General features: G+C 38.2%; 1 protein-coding gene across 1 annotated transcript in view; it reads right to left on the bottom strand.

Moving 5' to 3' along the window:
• Window positions 1–11,067: 11,067 nt before the first annotated feature.
• TES (testin LIM domain protein) overlaps window positions 11,068–24,412 on the bottom strand; it is a 46,630-nt gene continuing 33,285 nt past the window's right edge. The window contains exons 3-7 of the mRNA XM_029233341.1: window positions 20,216–20,468; window positions 18,717–19,052; window positions 17,540–17,755; window positions 16,963–17,121; window positions 11,068–11,354 (exon numbers count right to left, since the gene is read on the bottom strand). Of these exons, the coding sequence (XP_029089174.1) occupies window positions 11,166–11,354; window positions 16,963–17,121; window positions 17,540–17,755; window positions 18,717–19,052; window positions 20,216–20,468 (1,153 nt within the window). The 3' untranslated portion in view covers window positions 11,068–11,165. The remainder of the gene's footprint in view (window positions 11,355–16,962; window positions 17,122–17,539; window positions 17,756–18,716; window positions 19,053–20,215; window positions 20,469–24,412) is intronic.

Below are 24,412 nucleotides of genomic sequence, written 5' to 3'. Positions count from 1 at the left end.
CCCTCTCTCTCTCTCATTTCTCCAGTGTGTTTTCAAAACTGAGACATTAATTGTAAAATTTCCAAAGTCCCTTATTAATTATTAATGGGCAAACTACTGTGTTATACTTAGTAATCTCTGCAGCTACACACTGATCCATCCTTAAAATTACAGCTAAACTTACAATGCTGAGCTATGTGGTGGTTTGAATCAGCATTACCATACAAGGCAGCTTTGAATTCCTCATGGTACTCTTTTGTTACTCTTTTTAAGTTTCCCTAGCAGTGCCAAACGTCTTGAACTTTGTGGAATGAATATAAACTTTATAAACATAAACCTTTGATTCCACTTTGAAATCTGTTAAATAATGCCAAAATTATATTAATAATGTACATTTCAAAATCAAAGGCCTAGATTACTTTGTTTACTTTAACCTTAGAAAACATTTGTTGTTATCTTTGGATGACTGATAATTGGGCATCGCAACAGCTGCTTTCAGGAAGAAGATTATACAACCCAGAAGCGATACTTGGGCTGCAAAGCTGGCCTGTGTTTCTGGGTTGTTTGCAAATGTCTCAGATATTTAGAAAGTTGTCCCTTTAAAATTTCCAAAACATTTGTTAGAAACAGTTCATAATGTAAGTATGTTTCCCTTGGCATCTCAGCAGGGCAGTTCTTGTTTTCTGCTCAAAATATGAGGAATTTGGTTGAGAAACAGAAAGGGTTTTGTCTTTAGCAGGCTGACATGGGGCTGCTGCTGGCTGCATGGCCCAGAATCAATGTGATGTAGAGCAACTTCTTAAGGAGAGAAGACCTTTCTTTAAGGGATGCGCTAATAAAGCTTTTGGAAGATGCAGAGGTGCATGGGAGAAATTCCTGTACAGGGCAAACAAGCCAAAGAAAACTATTTTTATGTGGTCCTGACATAGTTTATATGAAAGGGAAGAGACATGTACTCACTATGGCAGTATGGTGAGGTGAGTAAGAATTCAGACTTTGGGGCCAGATTGCCAGAGTTCGAATTTCAGTTCTTCCCCTTCCTAACTCTGTGACTTGTGCCAAATTACATAATTGCACTGTCCTCAGTTTCCTTATCTGTCAAATGATATAGTAAAAAATACCTACCTGAAAGGTTTGTTATAAGGATTGAATGTATATGTATAAAACACTTAGAACAGTGACTAGCTTTGCTGTTCAAAAGAATGTTAAGGCGGGGCTTCCCTGGTGGCGCAGTGGTTGAGAGTCTGCCTGCTGATGCAGGGGACACGGGTTCGTGCCCCGGTCCAGGAAGATCCCACATGCTGCGGAGCGGCTGGGCCCGTGAGCCATGGCCATTGAGCCTGCGCGTCCGGAAGCTGTGCTCCGCAACTGGGGAGGCCACAACAGTGAGAGGCCCGCGTACCGCAAAAAAAAAAAAAAAGAATGTTAAGGCAATTTTAAAAAGGAGAAAGTGACTATGAATGAAATTTGTTTAAAAAAGAAATGTTCCAGCCCAAATTTGCTCTCATTTAATAATGCTTGCCCCAACACACACAAGTAAGAAATGCCATTTTAAAGCTTTAAACTCTTCCTTTGGTAAAATCCTTATTAAGTACTCCGAATAAGGCTCTGTGATTATCCTGCAATGAGTTTTTTTGCTGGAGATAAGTAATGGAAATTCCTATGTTCATTTTATAAGTGAAGAAGCAAAAATTATTCTCAGCCTTCGATGGGAATACTGAACTTTCCCTCTAAGATAAAACACTTTATGTCAGCAGCTCTGCCTGTAGTGCTTTCTCTGCTTTATGCTGCCGTCAGTAGGAATGGGCAGAGAAGAATCCTTAACAAATATTAAGTGGTGATGATGATTTCACAATAATTCCCTACAGTTACTTCGAAGATTTTGCAAAACTGCAAAGGGATTTCCTGATATTGGAAAATGCTGGGTGCAGTGCCATTTGGTGGAAAATAGAGTGAGGCATGGAAAATCGATTCAGAATGAGTCTTGTATGTTGCTATGGTCCTATGTTGTCCTCTAGCTTCTCTCCCCCTCACCTCCCCCTGCTCTATTTCAAATCTATTAGCAGAACTTCGTTTGGAACAAGAAAAAAAAGAGAAAATGTGTGTGGAAATAAAGTAATGTACTGTATGCCTTTGTTAAGCAGGACTGTCAAAATTCACATACTCCCTTACATATGCTTCAATACTTTGAAGGTATTATATAAACTGCAATTAAAGGGAAGTCATGCATCTTAAATTTGAGAAAGAAATTATAAGAAATCGAGTAAATCACTGATTGTGATAGTATTATTCGTTGATAAACTGTAAGTTTTGATAAACTCCTGAGCTAATTTCCAGATTTTATCTCTACTCTTCTATCACAATGGATTGCTAGTTTGTTTAAGTGTCTGTCTCCTTTATGCGATTGTGGACTTCTTGAGGGCAAGGCCTATATTGTACATAGTTTTATACCTACAGTACTTGGGAACTTTTGGGTTTTTAATAAATTCCCCCTCAGTCTTCCCTAAATAAGTGACTTTTATTTCATAGGATTTGGAGAATAAACAAGGCCCTGTATCCTGTATTCTAAGTCCTTTCCCTGAATCTTCAGCAGCATTGAAGGTGTTTCTCACCTTGGCAACTGGAGTGCTGAGGATTCCATTTGTCCAGTAGGAATCAAGACCTGAAGACTCCTCATAGGAATATAGGCCTTCCACTTGCTCCAGGACCATGATCCTAACCCATGGAATGTACTGTCTTGAAATACTGATCACCAGGTTTTCTGAATCCAGATTATTATAACTGTTTCTGATGTTTATAAACTCTGCAGATGGAGTTTATGGATTTACATTTATTGACTGTATGTCTGCAGAAATCCTTAAGCAAAGGGAGAGGAAAGGTAGATAAAAGGATGAAAGTTAATATCCCAAGTAATACATTTATATAAGTAACATTTTGTAGTGTCTGGAGCAAATTTACATGTTTTGTAGAAATGCTCCTTTATGTATAATGTTATGTATTATGTATAATAATGCAGAAAGGAGAATTCTTGCAAAACATGCATATAATAATTCTGTTCAATAAGTGTTACAGATATCATGGCTGCATAGCAAATTACCCCAAAATTTTGTGACATCAAACAGCCGTTCATTATGCTCATGGGTTCTATGGTTCCAGAATTTGGTCAGGACACATGGGTTTAACTTTTCTCTGCTGATGTCAGGGTTTCAGCTGGAAGACTCAAGCTGGGGACTGGAATTATTTGAAGAATCATTCACTCATGTTTCTGGTAGTTGATGTTGGCATTGGGCTGGGAGCCTTAGTTCCTCTCCACATGGGCCTCTCCACATGGACTGGGTGGGCTATTTTTGGTTTCCTCACACTATGGTGACTAGGCATAACCCTTGAGACAGAGAGCCTGGAGAGGTCATATCACTTGTTATGACCTAGCCTAGGAAGGCACGCATGCCACATTTTCTTCATCTAGGTAGTCACAAGGCCCTGCTCAGGTTCAAGGGGAGGGAGGATAGACTCCAGATGGTGAGTGGCAAGGTTCTGGAAGAGCATATGGGACCAGAATTATTACCACAGCTATTTTTCAAAATGCAGTCTGCCACATAGGGATTGATATTCTCATTTTATAGAGGAGCAACTGAGACAAAGTTTAAGTGGTTGTTCAGAACTTGCAATGCCTATTGTGGCAGTACCAAAACTATTTGTATAATTTTTATTTTTTCAAGAGAAAATATACTAAACTTGTCATAATTTTACCCTGGAAAAAATAGAGTAACATGGAAATCATTTCAAAAGTATCTTTGACATATAGTCATATTTCATAAGGAAACTCGGGCTCCTTTTTGAAAGTTAATATGAGATGCTAATGTAACTTTTATCCATTGACTTTTTTTGTGTGTGTGTGGTATGCGGGCGTCTCACTGTTGTGGCCTCTCCTGTTGCGGAGCACAGGACGTGCAGGCTCAGTGGCCATGGCTCACGGGCCCAGCTCTGTGGCATGTGGGATCTTCCCGGACCGGGGCATGAACCCGCGTCGCCTGCATCAGCAGGCCGACTCTCAACCACTGCGCCACCAGGGAAGCCCCTCCGTTGACTTCTTTATCTTTATCTTTATCTACATCTGCAGCCACAGGTTTTTCTTGAGCATCAGATTTCAGGTTCTAAACTGTACCCTTCCACCTGCCTCAAGTTCAACATGTTCCAAACCTAGCCCATCATTTTTTTCTCAACCTAGCTCCTCCACAAGTGGATTTCCCATCTCTGTGGTTGTTACCATCATCCTTCCAGTTGGCGGGGCTGGGGCTTCGGAGCTGTCCTTGACTCCTCCCTGTCCTTCTATCCCACTGTGATAGGTCTTTTAGACTCTGTATTTGCAGTGTTTCTTCTATTTATCCATCCACTCATCTAAGAAAACAGTGAAAATAACTTCTGCTATCAGAGAAGACATTTCAATATCACAGTCACTCTGGGATCATTTCCATTGTCTTCTCTTGGGGACAGGTCTTCATTATTTTTATTTTTAAAGATTTAATTTTATTTTTGGCTGCGTTGTGTCTTCGTTGCTGCACGCGGGCTTTCTCTAGTTGCGGTGAGCGGGGGCTACTCTTCATTGCAGTGCACGGGCTTCTCATTGTGGTGGCTTCTCTTGTGGAGCATAGGCTCTAGGCACACGGGCTTCAGTAGTTGTGGCACACGGGCTCAGTAGTTGTGGTGTGCGGGCTGTAGAGCATAGGCTCAGTTGTTGTGGCTCATGGGCTTTGTTGTTCTGTGGCATGTGGGATCTTCCCAGACCGGGGCATGAACGGATTCATGGCAGGCGGATTCTTAACCACTGTGCCATCAGGGAAGTCCCCGTCATTACTTTAATTTCTGTTTACTTATCTATCTCTTCCATGAGACTATGGAGAATTGAGAGCAGAAGTCTTGCCTTGTTCACCCCCAGTTCCCCAGCATCCCAATATAACACATGACCTAGTCAAGGGATGTTTGTAAAAGGAGTAAAAAGTCTGCTTTATTTATCTGTATTAGTTAGGAAAGGTTAACTCCTATGACAAACAAACCTAATCTCAGTGGCTTAAAACAGTAAAAGCTTGTTTCTTGCTCACATATGTTCCAGTATGCACGTCCAAGGGCCTTCTTTATTTCTTGGCTCCACCATCTTCTAGGGGATCTTGAGTTTTAATGGCCAAGCCTAGAAGGGGACTGCTTTACTTTTGTTCATGTTCTATTGGACAAAACTGCATACTAAAGCTTATGAGCCACTGAGTTAGAATGAGGGTGAGAGGGTGAGACTATCAACAGGAGGGCTTGAAAGGAACTTACAATATCCCTGATGAGAAACAATGAGGTTATCCACTAAAGTGTTGGTTATGGTCTTGGAGAGACAGGCACAGACAGACTGAAATGTGTTTCAGATGGCCAGATAAGTCAGCATGGTAGGGGCACCAAGGAACAAGTTATAGGTTGAGAGAGAGAGAGAAATCAAGAGAGTGTGAGGGAGCTTGACAGGGGAAGTAACAATGTCCTGCAGCTTGAAAATGGATTGGGTAGAGTGAGCTGGTGGGGGGAGCAAGCCAAGCAAAATCTAGTAATGTCACCCCAAGGACTTCACAGTGTCTCTTCCTCTGACTCCATGTCATCTCTTGCCACGTAAGTGGCATCCTGCCTAAGAAAGGCGCCCCCAAATGATGCCCCTGGCTCATCTAACAGGCCAACAGAAACCCCAAGCTTCAGAACTAAACAGCTGCCTGGGCATCCCATACCTTCCAGGTAAAGACTCTGAACTCTAAACCATCATTCACCTTAGTGGTTTTTGTCATTCGCCTACTCAACGGCCATTTCTTCTCTTCCTCTATCAGAACATTAATTTTCTTCTGGGTGGCCATATGCCCAGCTCTCAGGGTATGAATTATGATTGGATAACTCAACCATAGCTACTATTTTCCTTTTCTTCAGATGGGAATGAGCATGTGAACTAGTTTTAGCCAATGAAATGGAAAAGTTAGGTAGGTCTGCTGGTGCCTCCTGGGAAAGATTTATCTCCTTGTTAAGAAAGTAAAACCTTTTGCCGTCTCCCTGCTTTGTATCTTGGATGCTGTTATGTGAGGGAGTGGTGCTTGAATGAAAGGACAAACCTGAGAATGGAATGCAACACATAGAGGATAGCAGAGCACAGAGATTAAAAAGAGCTTGTTCTGAGCCAAATTTGGGCTAACCTATGTCTTTAAGCTACTCTTAACTGTGTTACTTACAACGAAAAGCATTCCTAATTGATTACTTATCCTCCTCTAGCAAACTAACCTTGGTATGCCCCTCAGTCCTGTTTGCCCCAGGTATCTAGATTTTTTTTTGGCCTCGTTTGGAAACCTGATATCCATTCTTCTTTGCAAATCCCCTAATTTGGCTCTATCCCTTCCTACACTCCCTAAATTTACCTCTATGCTCGCTGAAGTTCAACTTCTGTGAACTGCAAACTCCCTTGTACTCTCAACAGCTTCATCTTGCTCCAACTGATTCCTGGTTTTCCTTCCAGACCTTTCAAGCAGAGGCCAGCTACTTTTTCTCCCATATGGGCATTCCACAATGCCGGTGGGGTAGGTGTCTTCCTCATTCTCCATTGTTATTTCCACTAATTCCTTTTTGTTTCCTCACAATCACAGCTCTTTGAAGCATATCTAGTATGTGGCCACAGACTTTACCACCCATTTCTACCCTTAGATGCCATCTTCTATCAAATTCCAGGACACTCCTTCATGGGTTTTTTGTTTTTTTGTTTTAAATGACTTTAGCCTCTGGCTCACTCTTCTCTCCACTGATTTCCCTGTTTTTATTCTTGGTGACTTCAATATATTCATAGATGTCCAACCCACACTTGGGCCTATTATTTCCTAGACTCCTCAAATCCAACAATCTTGTCCTCTGTCCTACTCAGTGTAACTGTGAGGAGGAGGATCAGTGGGACTTAGCCAGAAGGTCTCTAGGCTCCTAACCCCAGCCCACCTTTGAACTATACCATGTTGCCTTCACAGTTAGTCACTACTTATGGGGACATCAACTCGAATGTCTCTGCATTCAATAATGGCTGGCTCTAGTAAAGGTACCAGGGTGTAGGTTGTTTTTGCTATTTGTCTGAAGGTCGAGATATCCTGGGGGAAAGTATCATTGAAGAAAAATCAATAGCATCCTTCAAAAATGTCAGCATAAAATGCCATTGAAAACAATATAAAAGGTTAATGATACCTTGCTTTGAGGGTTTCAAAATACATTATCAGATTAAATAGAAGCTACAATGACATGTTGTCCCCGTGAAGAGACAAAATAATTAGCTAAAGCTATTTAAACATGTAGTAAATATATGAAAAAAATCTATTAATCAAGCCAGAATGTGTTTCAGGTTGTTTGATCAAAACACACCCATGTACCCCTTTCATATATGTGAATATTCAGTACAGTCGTCAGAGTTGTCATTGAGCACCTCAATCGGGAGACGTCAGGGAGGGGCAGGGCATATCTAGTAAGAATTTGTGGTAAAGTGCTATTTTATGGAGACATTGATGGAGTCATAAGTTTTCCAAGGAATTAAGTGAATAGCCAGAAGACAAGTTCAGATATGCCAGGGCATCTTGAGACAGAGGCTTAATGCTGATCTTGGGCTGTGGTGTCTCTTTGGTAACCATGGTGAAGCTGGATGAGCTTAAACACTGCATGTTGAAAATTCCTTAAGAATGAGTCAATAATGAATTTCTTGCCTTTGGTGAAATTGGGCTGAAATACTTCAAAGTCAGATTTGGAAACCTGTGCTTGAAGACTTCAGAGTCACAGAAGTTTCAGATAGAGTTCATTAAAGGAAAAACAACCCTCATCCCCTCATTTCCAAAAAAATTAAAAGAAAATAAAATAAGATACCATACCAAAAAGTATGATGACTAGAGTCTCCTGAGTAACTTGTATTTCTTAAAGGGATTGGATAACCAAATCCACTGATTTCTCAAAATTACAACTGTATTCAAAGGTTAAGAGCAAAATCCTTCTGCTTAGAGATGAATAGGCTATGTGCAGATTCTGTGAATGAGTTCATGATATAGTCATTCTAACATGTCTGATTCTTCCAATAAGGATGATAAATTTATTACTTCAATATACTTTAGCAACTGATGTGTCAAAATCTTCTTTTGAACTTCCTGGGTCTCAGGAAAGAAATATCTCCCTTCTCTTTCCTCATCCAACATTGTTATTCTCAAGTACCCACGGCTGAACAGGGGAATAAGAGAATCAGAAGTCATCATTATACCTTTTAATATCCAAGATGTTGGCTTCTGCAGAAGGGAAAAAGGCATTTCTTTTCTTACTGTCTGTGGTGCCTTTATCGTGGTTCATATTCTGGTATTCTTTTCCTCCCTGTCTAGTCCCTTTCAGGGTAAGGGTCTCTCAACTGCTAACTACATAGACATGTTAGTCAAATGCCCGCTATATTGAGTACAAAAAATGGATAAGCTATATGTATCTGAAAAATAGAACGTAAATGAGATTTGGATGATAGAAATTTCTATTTATTGACTCCATAAGAAATAAGTAGATCAAAAGTTTATTCTTCATAATCTATTTTTGAAGAAAAAAATGCACACATTCAGATAGAAATATTTATTACTTTCCTATCTTTTCCCCATTGCAAAGGAAGGATTTAACTCTGGCGCCAGTACCAAGTAAGCCATTATTTAGAATTGAGGTCAATGCAGAATATAAAATGATGGTGGAAAGTGAGGCGGTGAATATCCTAAGGGCTAGAGGAAAAATAAAAATTATAGAATCTAGTAACCATCTTACACTCTTGTTAAGTGCTTATAGGACAAAGTATTTGAAAGACCTCTTTAAAAAAAAATCTGATTAACAATTAAAAATGGTGCACATTCTCTTGCATTACATTTCATTACAGTTCATTCTGTTGTATTAGAAAGCCAAACTAAAACTTAGTCAGGGTAATGAGTCAAAACAAGTGGTTCTGTATTTCTCAGGCAAAGTAGTTTATTCTTTTAGGAAATGCCTAATATACACGCAATCAGTGTCTCAGGCAGTAAGTGATGGATTTAGCCAAATTTCTTGAGCCTCTACATCTCCAAAACAGCCTGATTCAATCTCAGCCGCAGGAGACTGCAGGCTGCGCAGGCAGACATGTGGAGTAGGCCTGTTAGCATGCAAAGAAATTTTTTCAATTTATTCCCACTTAGCCATGTGTGGGAAAATTAACTTGTTCAACTTCATGGAAAAGATGGAAATATATCTGTTGCCATTTGAGATAAGGGTAAAAGAGAGAAAGCATAAAGTGGTATTTATAGACAATGATGGATATCTGTGATATCAGCATTTAAAATTGTGTGCAGGATTAGAGTACTTCTTAGATAAGGTGATGTGTTCAAGACACTCTTTTCATGGCTGGGGAAGGCACAGTGCAGAGGGAATAAGTGCAGATATCTGTATGTTAGTGAGTGCGGGGTAGGGTGGGCCAGGGGAGCTGGCTGTGGAATTTAGGAGAAGCGCTATTAGCCAAACAGACATGAGCGGAAAAAAATCAAAATCAAATTATTCTGGGTATGTGTCAGAGAAAAGTGCTACTCCTGCTATGACAAATGCTTCAGACTAAGAAGAAAAGAAATCTCATGACCTGCTAATATTAGGAAGAATGAAGTTAAAACTATTCCACATTTGCTTCCCTTTTCACAATAGGCTGCCATGAAAAAATTCTTAGAAAACCAAACAGAGTTGCAATTTGAGTATAAGAGTAATACTTGTTAGACTTACCTCAAGAAAATACAGCTTTCCCAAACTTCAATTAAAATGACATTTTCTTTCCTGAAAGAAAAAACTCATGCATGACTTGAAAACCAACAATTTAAATGCTTTCATTTATTATAAAGTTTCATAAAATTTATCCCTTCACCATAATGAAAAGCCTAGTTTCTGTCCTGCTTTGTCAGAAGTAGCCTTTATGTGTGTGTGTGTGGGGGGGGGGGTGGTGGTTATTTTTTTATGCTTGGAAACACCGCCCCCTGCTGTAATAAATGCTTAATTGCAGAAGGATTTTTTTGCTCTGAAATGAAAAGGATACGAAGAATAAAGATACAAGTACTAAAGTGAAAGAGACTTTATTTTGAATAATAATATACATATCATTCATTCCATTTAATTTTCATAGTGCATAGCTATGTATGGAAGTAGATAAGGCAGAATCAACATTAGAAATGTCTAAGGATGGAAGTATACAGGCAAAGAAGGCATTTGATATATACCCATGAAAAGGCATCATAGGACAGTATCCATTAGAAAAGAAAGAAAACCATGCAAAAAGTCTATCCAAACCACAGCAGGCAAGTGCAAACAATACAAGTTATAGTTTCTTGGATACAAAAAGTATGCATGTTCTTTGGATTGAAAGCATAATATAAAGGAGTGGCTTGGCTTTTACGTCCAAGCCAAAAATCATCTATAGAATTAAAAAGTGTGGATGCCACATGTGACAATAGAATATTCAAGGCCACAGATGGAGGTCATCAGCTTACAAAGAGAATACTGAGAGGCAGAGCAAATAAAAAAAATAGAGATATGCGATAAAGCCACCTCTGCCTAAGTTAGGAAATAGCAAATGCATAGGCATTAAAATGATAACGGCTCTTCATACTATGCTGCATTTCTATTTTCTCTGTCAAAAGAATTCATTGTGTATTGCTACAAAATTCAGTGAATATGATGAGGCAATAAACGTAGAACCTTGGCATTAGGGCAAGTTTAATTTCCTTTTCATTTTATACAAGAAGTGAAAAAGAATATAGAACATGAAATGCTCATCTTTCCATTCAAATACTAACTTTTAAATGTTTCATATATACTGTGTTTGGCACAAAGGGGGCAGGAATATGAAGAATGATTAAACCCAAGCTTCCAACTCAAAAGATTTTATATCTGGAAAGCCAAGAAAAGGTAAAACTCTTTACCATTTTTAAAATCAAATGCTTAAAGCAGGTTTTAAAAATTGATATGAAAAATTTGGTAAGGAAAAACATCAAAGAAAGATACTGAACAAAATCTCCTGGTTTCCTTTATAGTTTCTTTTTTTCCTTTTGTTTTTCTAAATTGCATTTTACAGTAGAAATGCAGAACACTCTGGTTAGCTATGGCTCAATATTGCTTGGTACCCCCTCTTAAGACATCATCTTCTTACACTCCACTGAACAGAAAACCATCCCTTCTACTGGCATGAACTTCTGCCCAATGAGACACTTGCTGCAGCAGGAGCACAGAAAGCACTCTGTGGACGCGTGCCAGCTGAAGTTGTTATAGGTCACCCGCTGCACTTCGGGATCAATGGCATTGTGGCATCCTTGACATACCTGTTAAGTCAATTATACAAAGAAGAGAAGAAGATGAGAGATCGAACTGTGATGGTAACATTTTCATGTTAGAACAAACTCAGCGCATTGCTTCAGATGGCAGATTAAACTGAGAATGACAACCTCAGAGATATACAACTGAGAATGACCTTCTTCTCGTTAACCTCCATAGCCAACAATTGTTAATGGGGGTCTATATGTGGAACACTGTGAGAAATAACAGTTGAAGTCCAAACAGGACTCAGTGCTTGTAAGATATCCCCAAGGCAAAAAGTCTTGACGGCAAGTTCCAAAGCAGTGTGTTTGGTTCTAGTGTATTCTATTAGATTGTACATTAGCAATTATAAAAAAAAGTTTTATGATTTTTCCTATACTACCAAATGCTGACAAGGATGTGGAACAATAAGAACTCTCATTCATTGCCGGTGGAAATGCAAAATGGTTCAGCTAATTTGGACGACAGTTCAGCAGTTTCTTAAAATTAAACTTACTCTTATCATACAATCCAACAATCATGCTCCTTGGTATTTACCCAAATGAGTTGAAAACTTATGTCCACACGAAAACCTGCACATGGATGCTTTATTTGTAATTGCCACAACTTGGAAGATGTCCATCAGTGGATAAATGGATAAATAAACTATGGTACATTCATACGATTCAGAGCTAAAAAGAAATGAACTGTCAAGCCTTGGAGGAACCTTAAATGCACATTACCAAGTTAAAGAAGCCAATCTGGGAAGGCTACATACTGTATGTTTCCAACTATATGACACTCTAGCAAAGGCAAAACTATGGAGAAAATAAAAAGATCAGTGGTTGCCAGGGGTAGGGAGTAGGGGACAGGGAGGTAGGAGAGATGAACAGGCAGAGCACAGAGGGCTTATAGGCCAGTGAAAATATTCTGTATGATACTGCAATGATGGATATATGTCATTTGTCCATTCTATACATTTGTCCAAACCCATGGAATACACATCAACAGTGAACCCTAAGGTAAACTGTGGACTTTGGGTGATTATGATTTATGTCCATGTAGATTCACCCTTGTTAAAAAACGTACCACTCTGGTGAGTGATGTGGATAATGCTCAAGGCGATGCATGTGAGGGGAGTAGGGGGGATATGGGAAATCTCTGTATCTCCTTAACAATTTTGTTGTAAACCTAAAACTGCTCTAAAAAATAGGCTTAAAAAAAAGAGATTTTTCCTCACTCACTAAAGCTCTGAAGTGGTAATTTTACCAGTCTTACCTATGACACATAAGATTATTAACACCACTAATTTCTAGACAGTAGTAAATGAAAATCATGTTCAAAGTAATTAAGGACTCAGTCAAAAAATACTGACAGTGTTTGAGAATAATTAGTTTGCACTAAAAATATAACTTGTAGTTAACTGGCTTCTGTCATGTCATAATTTATGTATAATCTAATATCATGGAACATTAACACTTACATTCCATATACCATTCAGTGTACATGTATGTTATGTACAAATAAACATATGACATACACACATCCACACCCACAAACACACATAATTTTCTTCTTTAGTTGGACATGTATAGAAAGAAAATGAATGAATAACTGGCAATATTACAGCAGAAAACAAAACTACCCAGTTGAGAGCTCCAGAACACTAGATAGTTCATATGCCTTCTTGTTTATATATATTATAAATAAATGTGTCTAAAGTTTTTGTTTTAAATATTTTATAACAAATGAAGAAACCAACAAGATTGTCCAGCATTACATCAAAGTGACTAATCTTCCACACCCTTGGTCTCTTAATGTGATTGTCAGGAATTCCTGAGAGATGAGGGTGGGTGGGTTGAGGAAGGTCATTTAGCCTAAGCCTTCTTACTTGAAAAGACCTGAAAGTGTGGCTGTCACTCAGTGGGTGAACTGGCTTAGGGTGTGAAGTGAGGCCTTGTTATAAATATTCACTTCAGACCTGCAATATACTTTCCATATTTTTTAGAACTACAAGGCTTCTAATTACAGAGATTGTAGCTCCTTAATTCACAGGTTATGTCAACCCAATCTTCCCTGAGAAGCAAGGGAGATACTCTCTTTGCATGATTGAGCCACTATTCCTGAATACAACAAAAATGAGTGTTTTGATTACAAACATACTCCTAATTTGTAGCTGCACCATGTAAGCAGTTGCTTTTGTGTATATTCATTTTTTATAGCTTTGTAATTCATTTAGAATGTTGCCCTTTGTTGTTTTCTATATTTCATATTATTTTTTCAATATTTTAAAACTTGTTTGTGTACAATAGAAGCATTTCACACTCAAGTTTTTATTCCCTTGATTTTAGACCATGATCTACCTTCTTTATCTCAGCCCTCTCATGTTTGTAGATCTTTTTATAATTTTTCAAAACTCACATTTTCATTTGCAATTAAAAAAAGTGATAACTACTGTTCAACTGCACGTAAAATTAAGGAAATTGTTTTGGTAAAAAAAAAAATAATTAGCACGCTGAATGGTATAGGAATTTAGGGTTTGTGAGCTTCATGAAATTTAGTTTTATTAATAATTTGATTGCCATTCATCCCAAAGTCTGATATGATCCCAGGTAAAAACTACCAATCCCTCATTCTTCATAGATCTGAAAGCTGCCCAGGTCCCAACCAAAGGTCTGGAGACTCCAGGACCAGTCAGGGAGATGATGTACTTCACCACTTTCTGCTTGGCATTAGATATTTCCTGGATTCTTTTTTTTTTTTTTTTTTTTTTTTTTGCGGTACGTGGGCCTCTTACTGTTGTGCCCTCTCCCGTTGCGGAGCACAGGCTCCGGACGCGCAGGCTCAGCGGCCATGGCTCACGGGCCCAGCTGCTCTGCGGCATGTGGGATCTTCCCGGACCAGGGCACGAACCCGTGTCCCCTGCATCGGCAGGCGGACTCTCAACCACTGTGCCACCAGGGAAGCCCTTTCCTGGATTCTTAATTAAACCGCTAATAATTCAATAAGTTCTTATTTCCTTCAATCCCTCCTACTTTTTATTTATTTGTATACACAATATAAAATTGATAATGACATTTGTTGTAATGTGCTCTCTATCAGGAGGATCCTGTGAAATCTCAGAGATGTGAATTCTGGGGGTGGCCATTTGAGACTAGAATTCCAGAGACCATGAAGAGACAAACTAAGTTATTTCTCATTTTCCTCCTTCCAGGTTAATTTTTTCCTCAGAAAAGCCCTGTTTTGAATTGGGTTCTTGGCTTCAGGTCTAAAAATAATTTGTATTCTCACTCCTTTTTTTTTTTTCTTTTTAAGATTAAAAGATCTAAGCAGATCAATTCCCTGAACTAGATAATCTTCCCATTTTTATATCATTTAGCATGTTGCATGGGTACCTCTCTTTGCTATCAGCTAAGGTTTATTCAGGTGATGGATAGATATGTTCATTTTAATATTAAGCAAATGGCAATAGTGTATCTTACTGAGAAAGTAAACCTTCTAAAAGAAATCATGCCATATTATAAAGCTAAATAATTTAGAGATTCTCTCATTCTCTTTTTAATCATATCTGTGGTTATTCCTCTCCAATGATTATTGCAATGCAATGGAAAGAAGCTTGTAACAATAAAGGAGCTTCATTTGTTTACAGCTTTATTCTATAAATATCTGAGTACCTACTGTGTTGTTCTAGTGTTGGAAATAGAACAGAAAAAAAGCAGACAAAATCCCTGGTTTCAAGGTTTCTAGTCCTTGAAACCAAGGTAACATACCCCTGTAATGTGTAAAATGCACATTATGATAATCTTCTTCTGTAGAGAAATTGTTGCAACAACATTTAGAGAAGCGTTTTTTTTTAGCTAAATGACGTATCAGGCCATATGATGATTCAACACCTTATCCCCAGGTATAAGGAAGGTCCATGTTGACCCCCAAAGCAAATGAGAAATGTTAAAATACAAGTCAGTCACTCAAACATTTCCTAAGTACAAACATTGAGGGTATGAAAATAAAGAGGCAAGCTCTATCTTCCAGCTGTTTACAGTCTGGTGGAAGAGACAGATGAATGATATTAACAATTACACACACGTGGGCAAGCGCACACAGAGCCCTGTGGTAAGAGAGGCATCCAGCCTAGCCAGAGAGAAAGGGGTGGAGCTTGGGGTAGGGAATCAGGAAAGGTGTTCTGAAAAAGAGTTAAGCCTAAACTTAGTCTGGAGGAATGTGCAGGCACAGTCAAGTAAAACAGGGAGGGAATTCCCTGGCGGTCTAGTGATTAGGACCCAGCGCTTTCACTGCCGCCGGGGGTCTGGGTTTGATTCCTGTTGGGGAACTAAGATCCGACAAGCTGTGTGGTGTGGCCAAAAAAATATATATAAATAAATAAGTTAAAAAACCAACAGGGACTAGGAGGACATATCAGACAAAGGAATTAGTGTGAGCAGAAGACAAAGCACAGTGTATAAACTATGAAATGCAGGTAACTTGGGAAATGTATGATTTGGGTTAGATGACTAGTAGAAATGGCTGGACAGGTAAGAAGGGGCTGGATCTATTAAGCAAAGGCTTAATGATCAGATTTTCATTTTAGAAAGATTATCTTCCATCTTTATGGAAGGTGGCTTTGAACAAGAAGAATGGAAGTGGGGAGGCCAAATTTGAGGTCACTACAATAATCCAAACAACAAAAAAATAAAGATCTGAAGTAGAGTAGTTGTAACTGTGAGAGTCTGAGATATATCGATGAGGCAGAGTTGATAGAAGATGATAGCTGATAGATTATATCTGGGGGCAGTGGGTAAAGGTTGAAAACTGGCATTGACACCAAAACTTCTTACCGTATTTTCATTGTATCATACTCCGAGAACTATACATAATAAATACGTCATTTTATTCCTTAGCTAGGAGTCTCCTCTACTTGATAGCTCAGGGAGATCTTTAACTAGTACTTATTTATCTGCATATAAAGTAAACATCTATCCTTTTAATACCCCCTGGGTTATAAGCTTTACCACATATGGTCAACTCTTTCTTTATCTAGTCTTTATTTAATTTATCTATCTCTGGGCAATCATTCAACAGAAGCTCTGTGTAAGCAGGGTGTATGTGTATATACATATATATATATATGTACTTCCACATTAAATATTTGAATGTTTGGCTCATGCAAATAAATATGCAAGTCAAATTTTGTTATATATATAAATTCAATGAGAGTTTAAGAAATAGGCACTGTACAATCTACAGGTAGCAAAAACAAAGCCACAGTGGGTGATCTGGTAACAAGAACAGAAACATAAACATTAAAATAGAGCTAAAGCAATATGAAAAGCCCCTAAATACCTTAATTTAAGTGAAATCTGATCTGTATGATGAGAATCAATCAATCTCACTCCCATTAAGGAACTTTTTTTTGGTGGGGATTTGATTATCAAGTAGCAGTTTATAAACTGCACAGGTAGAATCTTGAGGTGGTTCATCCTAGTCAGTGCATGTATTGTTTTGAATTACCTGGATTTTAACACCCTATGGTAGGAATCACATGTTTCCTACTTAAGAGTAGTGCTTTCTGTTTCTCCTTTGTAGGAGGCTTAAATAAGGCAGGTCAAGGCTACCACATCCCAAGATGTCTCTTACCACAGCGTGGTTCTTCACATAGCAGGGCTTGCACACGGGCTTGTCATTGACCATCACGTATATTTCCCCAGCTAGGATGTTGTCACAGTCAAAGCAGCAGAAGTGTTTCAGATGCCAGTTCTGGTTTTCTGCCTGGGTATACTCATTGCTGAATATTAGCTGGGAAGAGGATAAAAATAAGATCAATCATGTTTTTTTCCTTTTTACAACAAATAACCAAGCTAGGTTCTTTAGACCAATAAGGGATTTAGATGCACAAGGAGTATCAGTCAACTTTTTGGGGTGTGAAGTCTGAAAACAACCGAAATGCTTGAACTTGGGTGATTATTTAGTTTAGTTCAAATCAATCTTTTACATTTCTGGACAGTATTTCATTAGGTAACTCAGTTAACATGGACACTCAGAATGACTGAAATTAAAAGTTTTTTTCATTCAACTTCTTTGGATATAAATAAAGCAACTAATGCTTGGTTAATTCATCTTACCTTCTCGCTAAGGGTGGCCTGGTTACCATGGTGGAGAAACCATAGATGGGTGCAAAAAGGAGCCTGCATTTAGGTGGCCCCAGAGAACATACCTCATCACAGCCAGCACACCGGGGTTTCTCACTGTCACAGTAATGTCTGCCACAGTACAGCTTGCCATTCTTCCAGAAATAAATCATGTCGACCAGGAGTTCATGGCACGTACTGCAGACGAAACAAGCTGGGTGCCACAGTTTATCGTAGCCGGCCCTTTCAGCATAGATGGCTGGGTCTCCTTCCTTCATACTCAGTTTGCAGCAGTAGCAGGACTGAAAGCAAAACCAGCCATAACAATCTAGTCATCCTAAGACTGGCATTTCTCATCAACAGTTTTAGTAGGAATTCAGATAAACCACTTTCAAGAAAAATAATTTCTACTGAAATCAGTAATTTGTCCATGTAGGCAATATGGTGTTAGTATTTGTGAAAAGGAATCTCTAGGCTTTCTCCAGGTTCTCCAGACCTAATTCTTGCACCCTATGTGTAACAGAGCACTGTTTTCTGAATTAAAGCTGCTTATGGAAAAAGGCTAACAGTAATTTTCACTTCAATTTTAGTAGTTCTCTCAAAAATGACTACTTTAGAAATTATTGTACTTTTTTTTTCTTTTTTTTAATACAGGACTAAGCCTTGTTGGTTGATGTGCTAACGGGATCTGTGAGAAACACATTACAGTAAGTTTAGTTCTTATTTTTTGTTCATCTGTGTCACAATTTGCTTCTACTTTCAAGGCATTAAAAAAAAGACTTCAATATCCCTCTCTAGAGAGACTTTTTAAAAGTATGATTGACCATATATCCACATAAATTTAAGTTTGAATTTTAGGCATGTTCTCACAAGCAAAACTGAATTAACCTAAGCATGTATTATTCTTATTTATGGGAAGAGATAACATCAAAATTATGTTTAGAAACAGACTCTAGATTGTATGTTGTATTCCAGCACGACACCAATGCTAACTGCTATGTATACATAAAACTCACAATTATCTTCGGCAACAGATAATCAGAAAACCTGGCTTTAGACCAAGGCTTCAAACGTGGTAGATAATTCTCTAAAATAAGCCTAAACTGAATTATAATTCAATTTATTTCCCTCACCTACTCCCTTTTGGAAACAGAGTAACTGTATTCCTCCCCGTCGACCCCGACCCCCACCAGCCATTCAAAGAAATGGAATGAACCTGTAAAATATACCAATTGGCCCAACATCGTGACTGTTATCACTTACATACTGAGTTCTTTTGTGTTCGGCTGATTTGTCTTCCATGGCCCCTACCGCTGTTGTGGTGCTTCTATCTCCTCCAGGAATGTATGTTTTATTGGGCCCTTGAGCGTCCATGTCACGGGGTAGTTTGACATCTCCTACTCCCAGAGCCTCGCTCTTATATTTCTTCACAAACTGCTCCATCTCCTTCACCTCTTTGGGAGACAACTCATGGCACTTTGAAGGGTCCTGGTCATGAGCAGGGAGTTGCTTTGCCAACTGCTTCTTCCGGTACTGCGCCCCCTCTGAGCCTGCCACTGGCTGCTTCTCTTTGGGCAGCATCTGCATGTACTGCCTGGCCTAGACCACAAGGAGACCGGTGTTAACTGGGAGATGCCTTGGCCATCATATAAATGATATTTTACAACACTCATTAGAATCAAAATACTGAAGAAAGAAGTCAATTTTATCCATTACTAACAATTGATCTTCATAATATTAATATCTTGAGATGTTAACATGTTAAAAATGGTACAATAAATAGACTGAGGTCAGTAAAAATGAACACATTTTTCTTCATGAAATTAAAGCTTTTCTTTTTTCCAGTTTCTTTTAATGTTTACATGTGCTAAAATCACTTTGCTGTACACCTGAAACTAACACAACATAGTAAATCAACTATACTCCAATAAAAATTATAAAAAACAAACCAAAAGGGCTTCCCTGGTGGCGCAGTGGTTGAGAGTCCGCCTGCCAATGCAGGGCACTCGGGTTCGTGCCCCAGTCCAGGAAGATCCCACATGCCGCGGAGCGGCTGGGCCCGTGAGCCATGGCCGCTGAGCCTGCGCATCCAGAGCCTGTGCTCCGCAATGGGAGAGGCCACAACAGTGAGAGGCCCGTGTACCACAAAAAAAAAACCCAAAAAAACACAACTGTATAGTTGCAAGAGAATACAATTTTTTAGGCAGCATGTTTAGAATGGTCTAAGGATCATCAGTCTTTTCATCACTATAAAATGATATCACAAGATTCACTCTTATGATTTAACTAACCTTAAAAGATTTCCAAATGTCTCCTCTAGTTGTTGTATTAGTGGAAGTAGCTTGACACAAAATTGCATTTTTTTGCCTTACATAGTAAAAGAAATATAGTGTTGAACATCTTTTGAATTATAAAAAATGAAAGAAAATTCTATTCTTTAGATATTCTTAACTATCTTAAGAGAAATCTTCTCAAGAGTAACACAGAAGTTACTAGATTTTACAAAACCTCTGTTTTTCATTTAATTATTAAAAATGTCAGACCATTTCTTTGAAAAAGTTAACACAGATTATCTAGGTAGTCAAAAATTCTATGAGGTATCTAATCTTACTTTCAAAAGACCAATAGGAGTTGTAAGTCAAAGTAATGGGGACCCCAGAAAAATAATAGACCTGAGGTCGATTAGGGTCACTAAAGGAATTGCCCTAAATAAGTAGCCCATGAGCTTTAATACCAGGACTTCCCACCCCCTTATTACTTACCAATGCCTGATTCTGGACAGGAGGAGCCCATTCATAGGTAACTGTGTTGATGGAGACATTCTTCTTGGCAGCAACTGGATTGGTCAGTATCATAACATTGCGTTTATACATGGGAATTCCATCTGATTTTAGCTTTGCAATCAGGGTGGTATACTTGGTGTCTTCAAAAAGTTTCCCCACTTTTCGATCCTCTTCATTGCTCAAGAGGACATCATGCTCTTCTTGGCCACACTTGCAGTTACGACATATTTTTCTATAATTTTGGAGATAAGTAGGCAATGATTAATTAGATCTAATCAGTCATACATATATAGTTCAAAATATACTTTTACAAATATTCCACATAATGGTATGCAAAGTCAAGTCTTGGGGGGGGTGAGGAGATTACAAGTAGCCATCCATAAATTTAAACAAGGAAACATATAAATGCATCTTCGCTTTATAAGACTTTGAAAAAAGTTAGGTTTTGATTAAAAAGTGCATGCTCAAGGGGGCATGTCTGAGGATAACCCCATCTGGTATTCCTCATTCTCTCAACCAGATATATAAATAAAACAAAATCACCAAAAAACTATCACAGTAAGCAGTTTCATATTTTACTGCACGATAACAGCCATTGCCCATGGGTTTTTGTTTTTGTTTTTGTCCCTAAGTGAGAGAGAAGGAGGTTGATATATCCTTTTCTGATCAAGGACGGTAATCCAAGATTTAGGTTTAGCTTTTATCATTTCCTTTCTGTCCCCTTTCCAATTTCCTTTCCTCTCTTTTCTCATATTCTATTTCCTTTCTCCTTTCTCTTTCCTTCCCTTTCCTTCCCCCTTCTTTTATTTCTTCAAACACGTAGTGATCACCTATCATGTGCTCCCTTATGTATAAGAAGACAGATAAAGTCTCTGGCCTTCTTATAGTTGAAGGACACCGACTCCCTTCCCCAGACTGGTCTGGCATGTAATCTTTCATTCATGCAATGTATATGAGCGTCCATGTGCCAAGCAATGAACTTGATAGTAGGACATAATAGTGAAAAAATTAGGCCCAGTCTCTGACATTCTAGAACTTATCACCTGGTGGGGAGACAGATATTAAACAAATACACACACATACAAACACACACACACACACCTATAATTGCATTTGTGATAAGAAAGAAAAGTACAGGATACTTTGAGAGGGTATAATTTTTTAATTTTTTTAATTTTAATTTTTATTTATTTTTTTGTGGTACGCGGGCCTCTCACTGTTGTGGCCTCTCCCGTTGAGGAGCACAGGCTCCAGACGCGCAGGCTCAGCGGCCATGGCTCACGGGCCCAGCCGCTCCGCGGCATGTGGGATCTTCCCATGCAGGGCATGAGCCCGTGTGCCCTGCATCGGCAGGCGGACTCAACCACTGAGCCACCAGAGAAGCCCGAGAGGGTATAATTTTGACTTAGAACTGTTGAGGAGAGGACTCCATAAGAACATTACTCCATAAGAAAGTGACATTTAGGTTGATATCTGAAGGATGTGTAAAACAGGTGTGAATTGTGTATGTGTGTGTATTTGAGAAGAGGTAATGAAAGGAGAAGAAAAGCCTCCAGACATTCTGGGTGGAAAGAGTATTTGTGGTGGTCCTGAATTAGGAAAGAGATTGTGCCCTTAGGTCCCATGATCAGATAAGTCTGGTATGACTACAGTGAGGTAAGTAAATGGGGTGGTGACAAGGTTGGAGAGGTAGGCAAGCCTGAGATCATGCAGGGGCTTGTAGGGCACATTAAGAAATTTGGCTTTCATTATAAGAGCAATCAGGAGGCACAGAAGGCTTTTAAGTAATGGAATAACATGATTAGATCATTTTCAAAAATTGTAATACTTGTCACATGGAGAATGAATTAGGTGTAGACATAACTGAAAGTAGGGAGACCAGTTAACATGTCAATGGTGCATCCAATTTGCAATGGCAAGGTTCTAAATAACAGAGATTCTACTGCTACTTCGCAAGTGGAATTTACAACTTGGCTGGTTATTGTTTTGGCCTGGGTAAGATGTGTAATAGCTTGGACTAGATTATTTGATATTGGAGATAAAAAGAAAAGAACAAATTTAAGATATCCTTGAATGTGAAACTGACTAAACTTTGTGCATATAGTGATGGTGAAGGGAAGGTCCAGTCTGTTAAAAAATGAACCCAGGTTTCCAGGATGAGTAAGTTGGTGAAAGGAATGTAATTTCTTAGATCGTAAAAGCAAAAGAACAGATCTGAGGTATGGGGCAAAAGGTTGGTGAAAGTTATCCAAAACTGAAATAATAAGTTTGAAATGCCTATGAGACAGGGTAAAGATACCAAGTAGATTATAGGATATATAGATCTAGTGTTAAAAACTGTAGCCTGATAGAAAATATAAGTTCGGAAGTCAGGGAATTAATTGAACAGGTCACTTTCACTTCCTGGGCGAAGAGCAGAGGAAGAAGATGAGGACTCAGGAAGGAGTCTGGTAAAGGAGCAGAAGCTGGAAAAGGTGACAGAGGAAAACAGAGGAGTAGAGAGACTTTGTGGGGTTAAAAACATATACTGGTACTAAAATACAGGGCAATGATAGCATATAAGTTAGAGGGAGGAATCTGAGTTTTAAGAAAACAATCTAATATCCTTATATTGTTCAGGAAGATACTGAAGATATAGATTAACATTAGAGGTTAAACATGTATGTTAAAATATCTAGATAACTAAAGAAAGAAATGTAATTTCTAAACTAAAAGAAAAAGGAATGAAAGTATAAAGATGTAATTAGTGAAATAAGAGAGGAGAAAAAAATAAACGGAGGCAATTAGGACATGCAGAAAGCAAAAATTAGATGGTTGATATAACCCAAGCATATCAACAGTCACAATAAATGGACCCATTTCTCCAGCTGAAAGATGAAGGCTTTCAGAAGGATAATACAACAAAATTAAACAATATGCTGTCTGTAAGAAATGCTTAAAGTTTAAACACACAGAAAGGATGAAAGTGTAAAGATGCAAAAAGATTAACCAGGTAAATGCCAACAAAATGTAAGTTAGATACCTATATGAATATCATACAATTAATGCTTTTTCCTTTAATGACTAATAGAGTCACTTCATTGTAACAAACATTTAAAAACACTTCTATGATATAACAATTCTGAACTTAATACAACCTAATAACCTAACTTCAACATATATAAGCAAAAGTAACAGAACTATAAGAAATACATGAACAAACCCATCATTATGGTGAGACTAAAAAAATTAGAAATGAATATTTGAATAACACAATTATCAAGCTTGATCTAACAGACACATAAAAATATCATCCAGTGATTGGAGAACATACATTCTTTTTATAAGTATTTGAAACACTTTGAAAATCTAAAAGTCTACTATGCCATAGAGCAAGGCTCAAGAAATGCCCAAGGACACATCATCAACCACATTATCTGAACAGAATGCAATTATGTTAGAAATCATCAGCAAAAATGTAACTACAAAGTACTTTTTTAAAAAAGCCTCTTAAAAAATTCAATGTTGAAAGAAAAAATCACAATAGAAATTAAAACCAAAATCATTTTAGGGAAAAAGAAAGCAAAAACATTACTTCCTGAAACTTGTAGAACACAACTAAAGGGATGCTGAGGAGGAAATTTATAGTTAAGGTATGCTCAAATTAGAAGAATAAAAATTAATAAGCTAAGTGTTTAATTCAGGAAGTTAGGAAAAATTCAGACTAAACCTGAAGTAAAAAAAGAAGGAAAATAAAGATAACAGCGGAAACTGATAAGGTAAATGTTTGCTTCCCGTCAGATATAGGAAAAGGATTCAATACATTTCAACATTTCTTCTGATTACATTTTAAAGTAATTTTAGCTGTAGAAGGGAATTAGGATTTTAGAAAGGGTTTCTGGAAAAAAAACCCACAAGACTCAGCATCCATCACACTTAGTGCATTCATTTTAGGATCTGAAGCAAGAAAGCAACCTTGCCATCGTGACTTCATTCATTTTGTCCTGTGGGTACTAACCAGAGCAGTAAGAAAGTTCAAAGAAATACAAGTCATAAGGATTCATCAGAAAGGAAGAAACTAAACTGTTGTTAACCACACATGCTATGACTGATCATATAAAAATGTATCACCATCATTAAGAGTTTAATAAGTCTTATGGATTTAAAATTAATATAAATCATTGGATTTCTCTACAT

Source organism: Monodon monoceros, unplaced genomic scaffold, assembly GCF_005190385.1.
Source record: "Monodon monoceros isolate NGI ecotype Baffin Bay Population unplaced genomic scaffold, NGI_Narwhal_1 Super_Scaffold_2, whole genome shotgun sequence".
NCBI classification, from domain to species: Eukaryota; Metazoa; Chordata; class Mammalia; order Artiodactyla; family Monodontidae; genus Monodon; species Monodon monoceros.
This window is presented reverse-complemented; position numbering and strand designations above follow the sequence as displayed.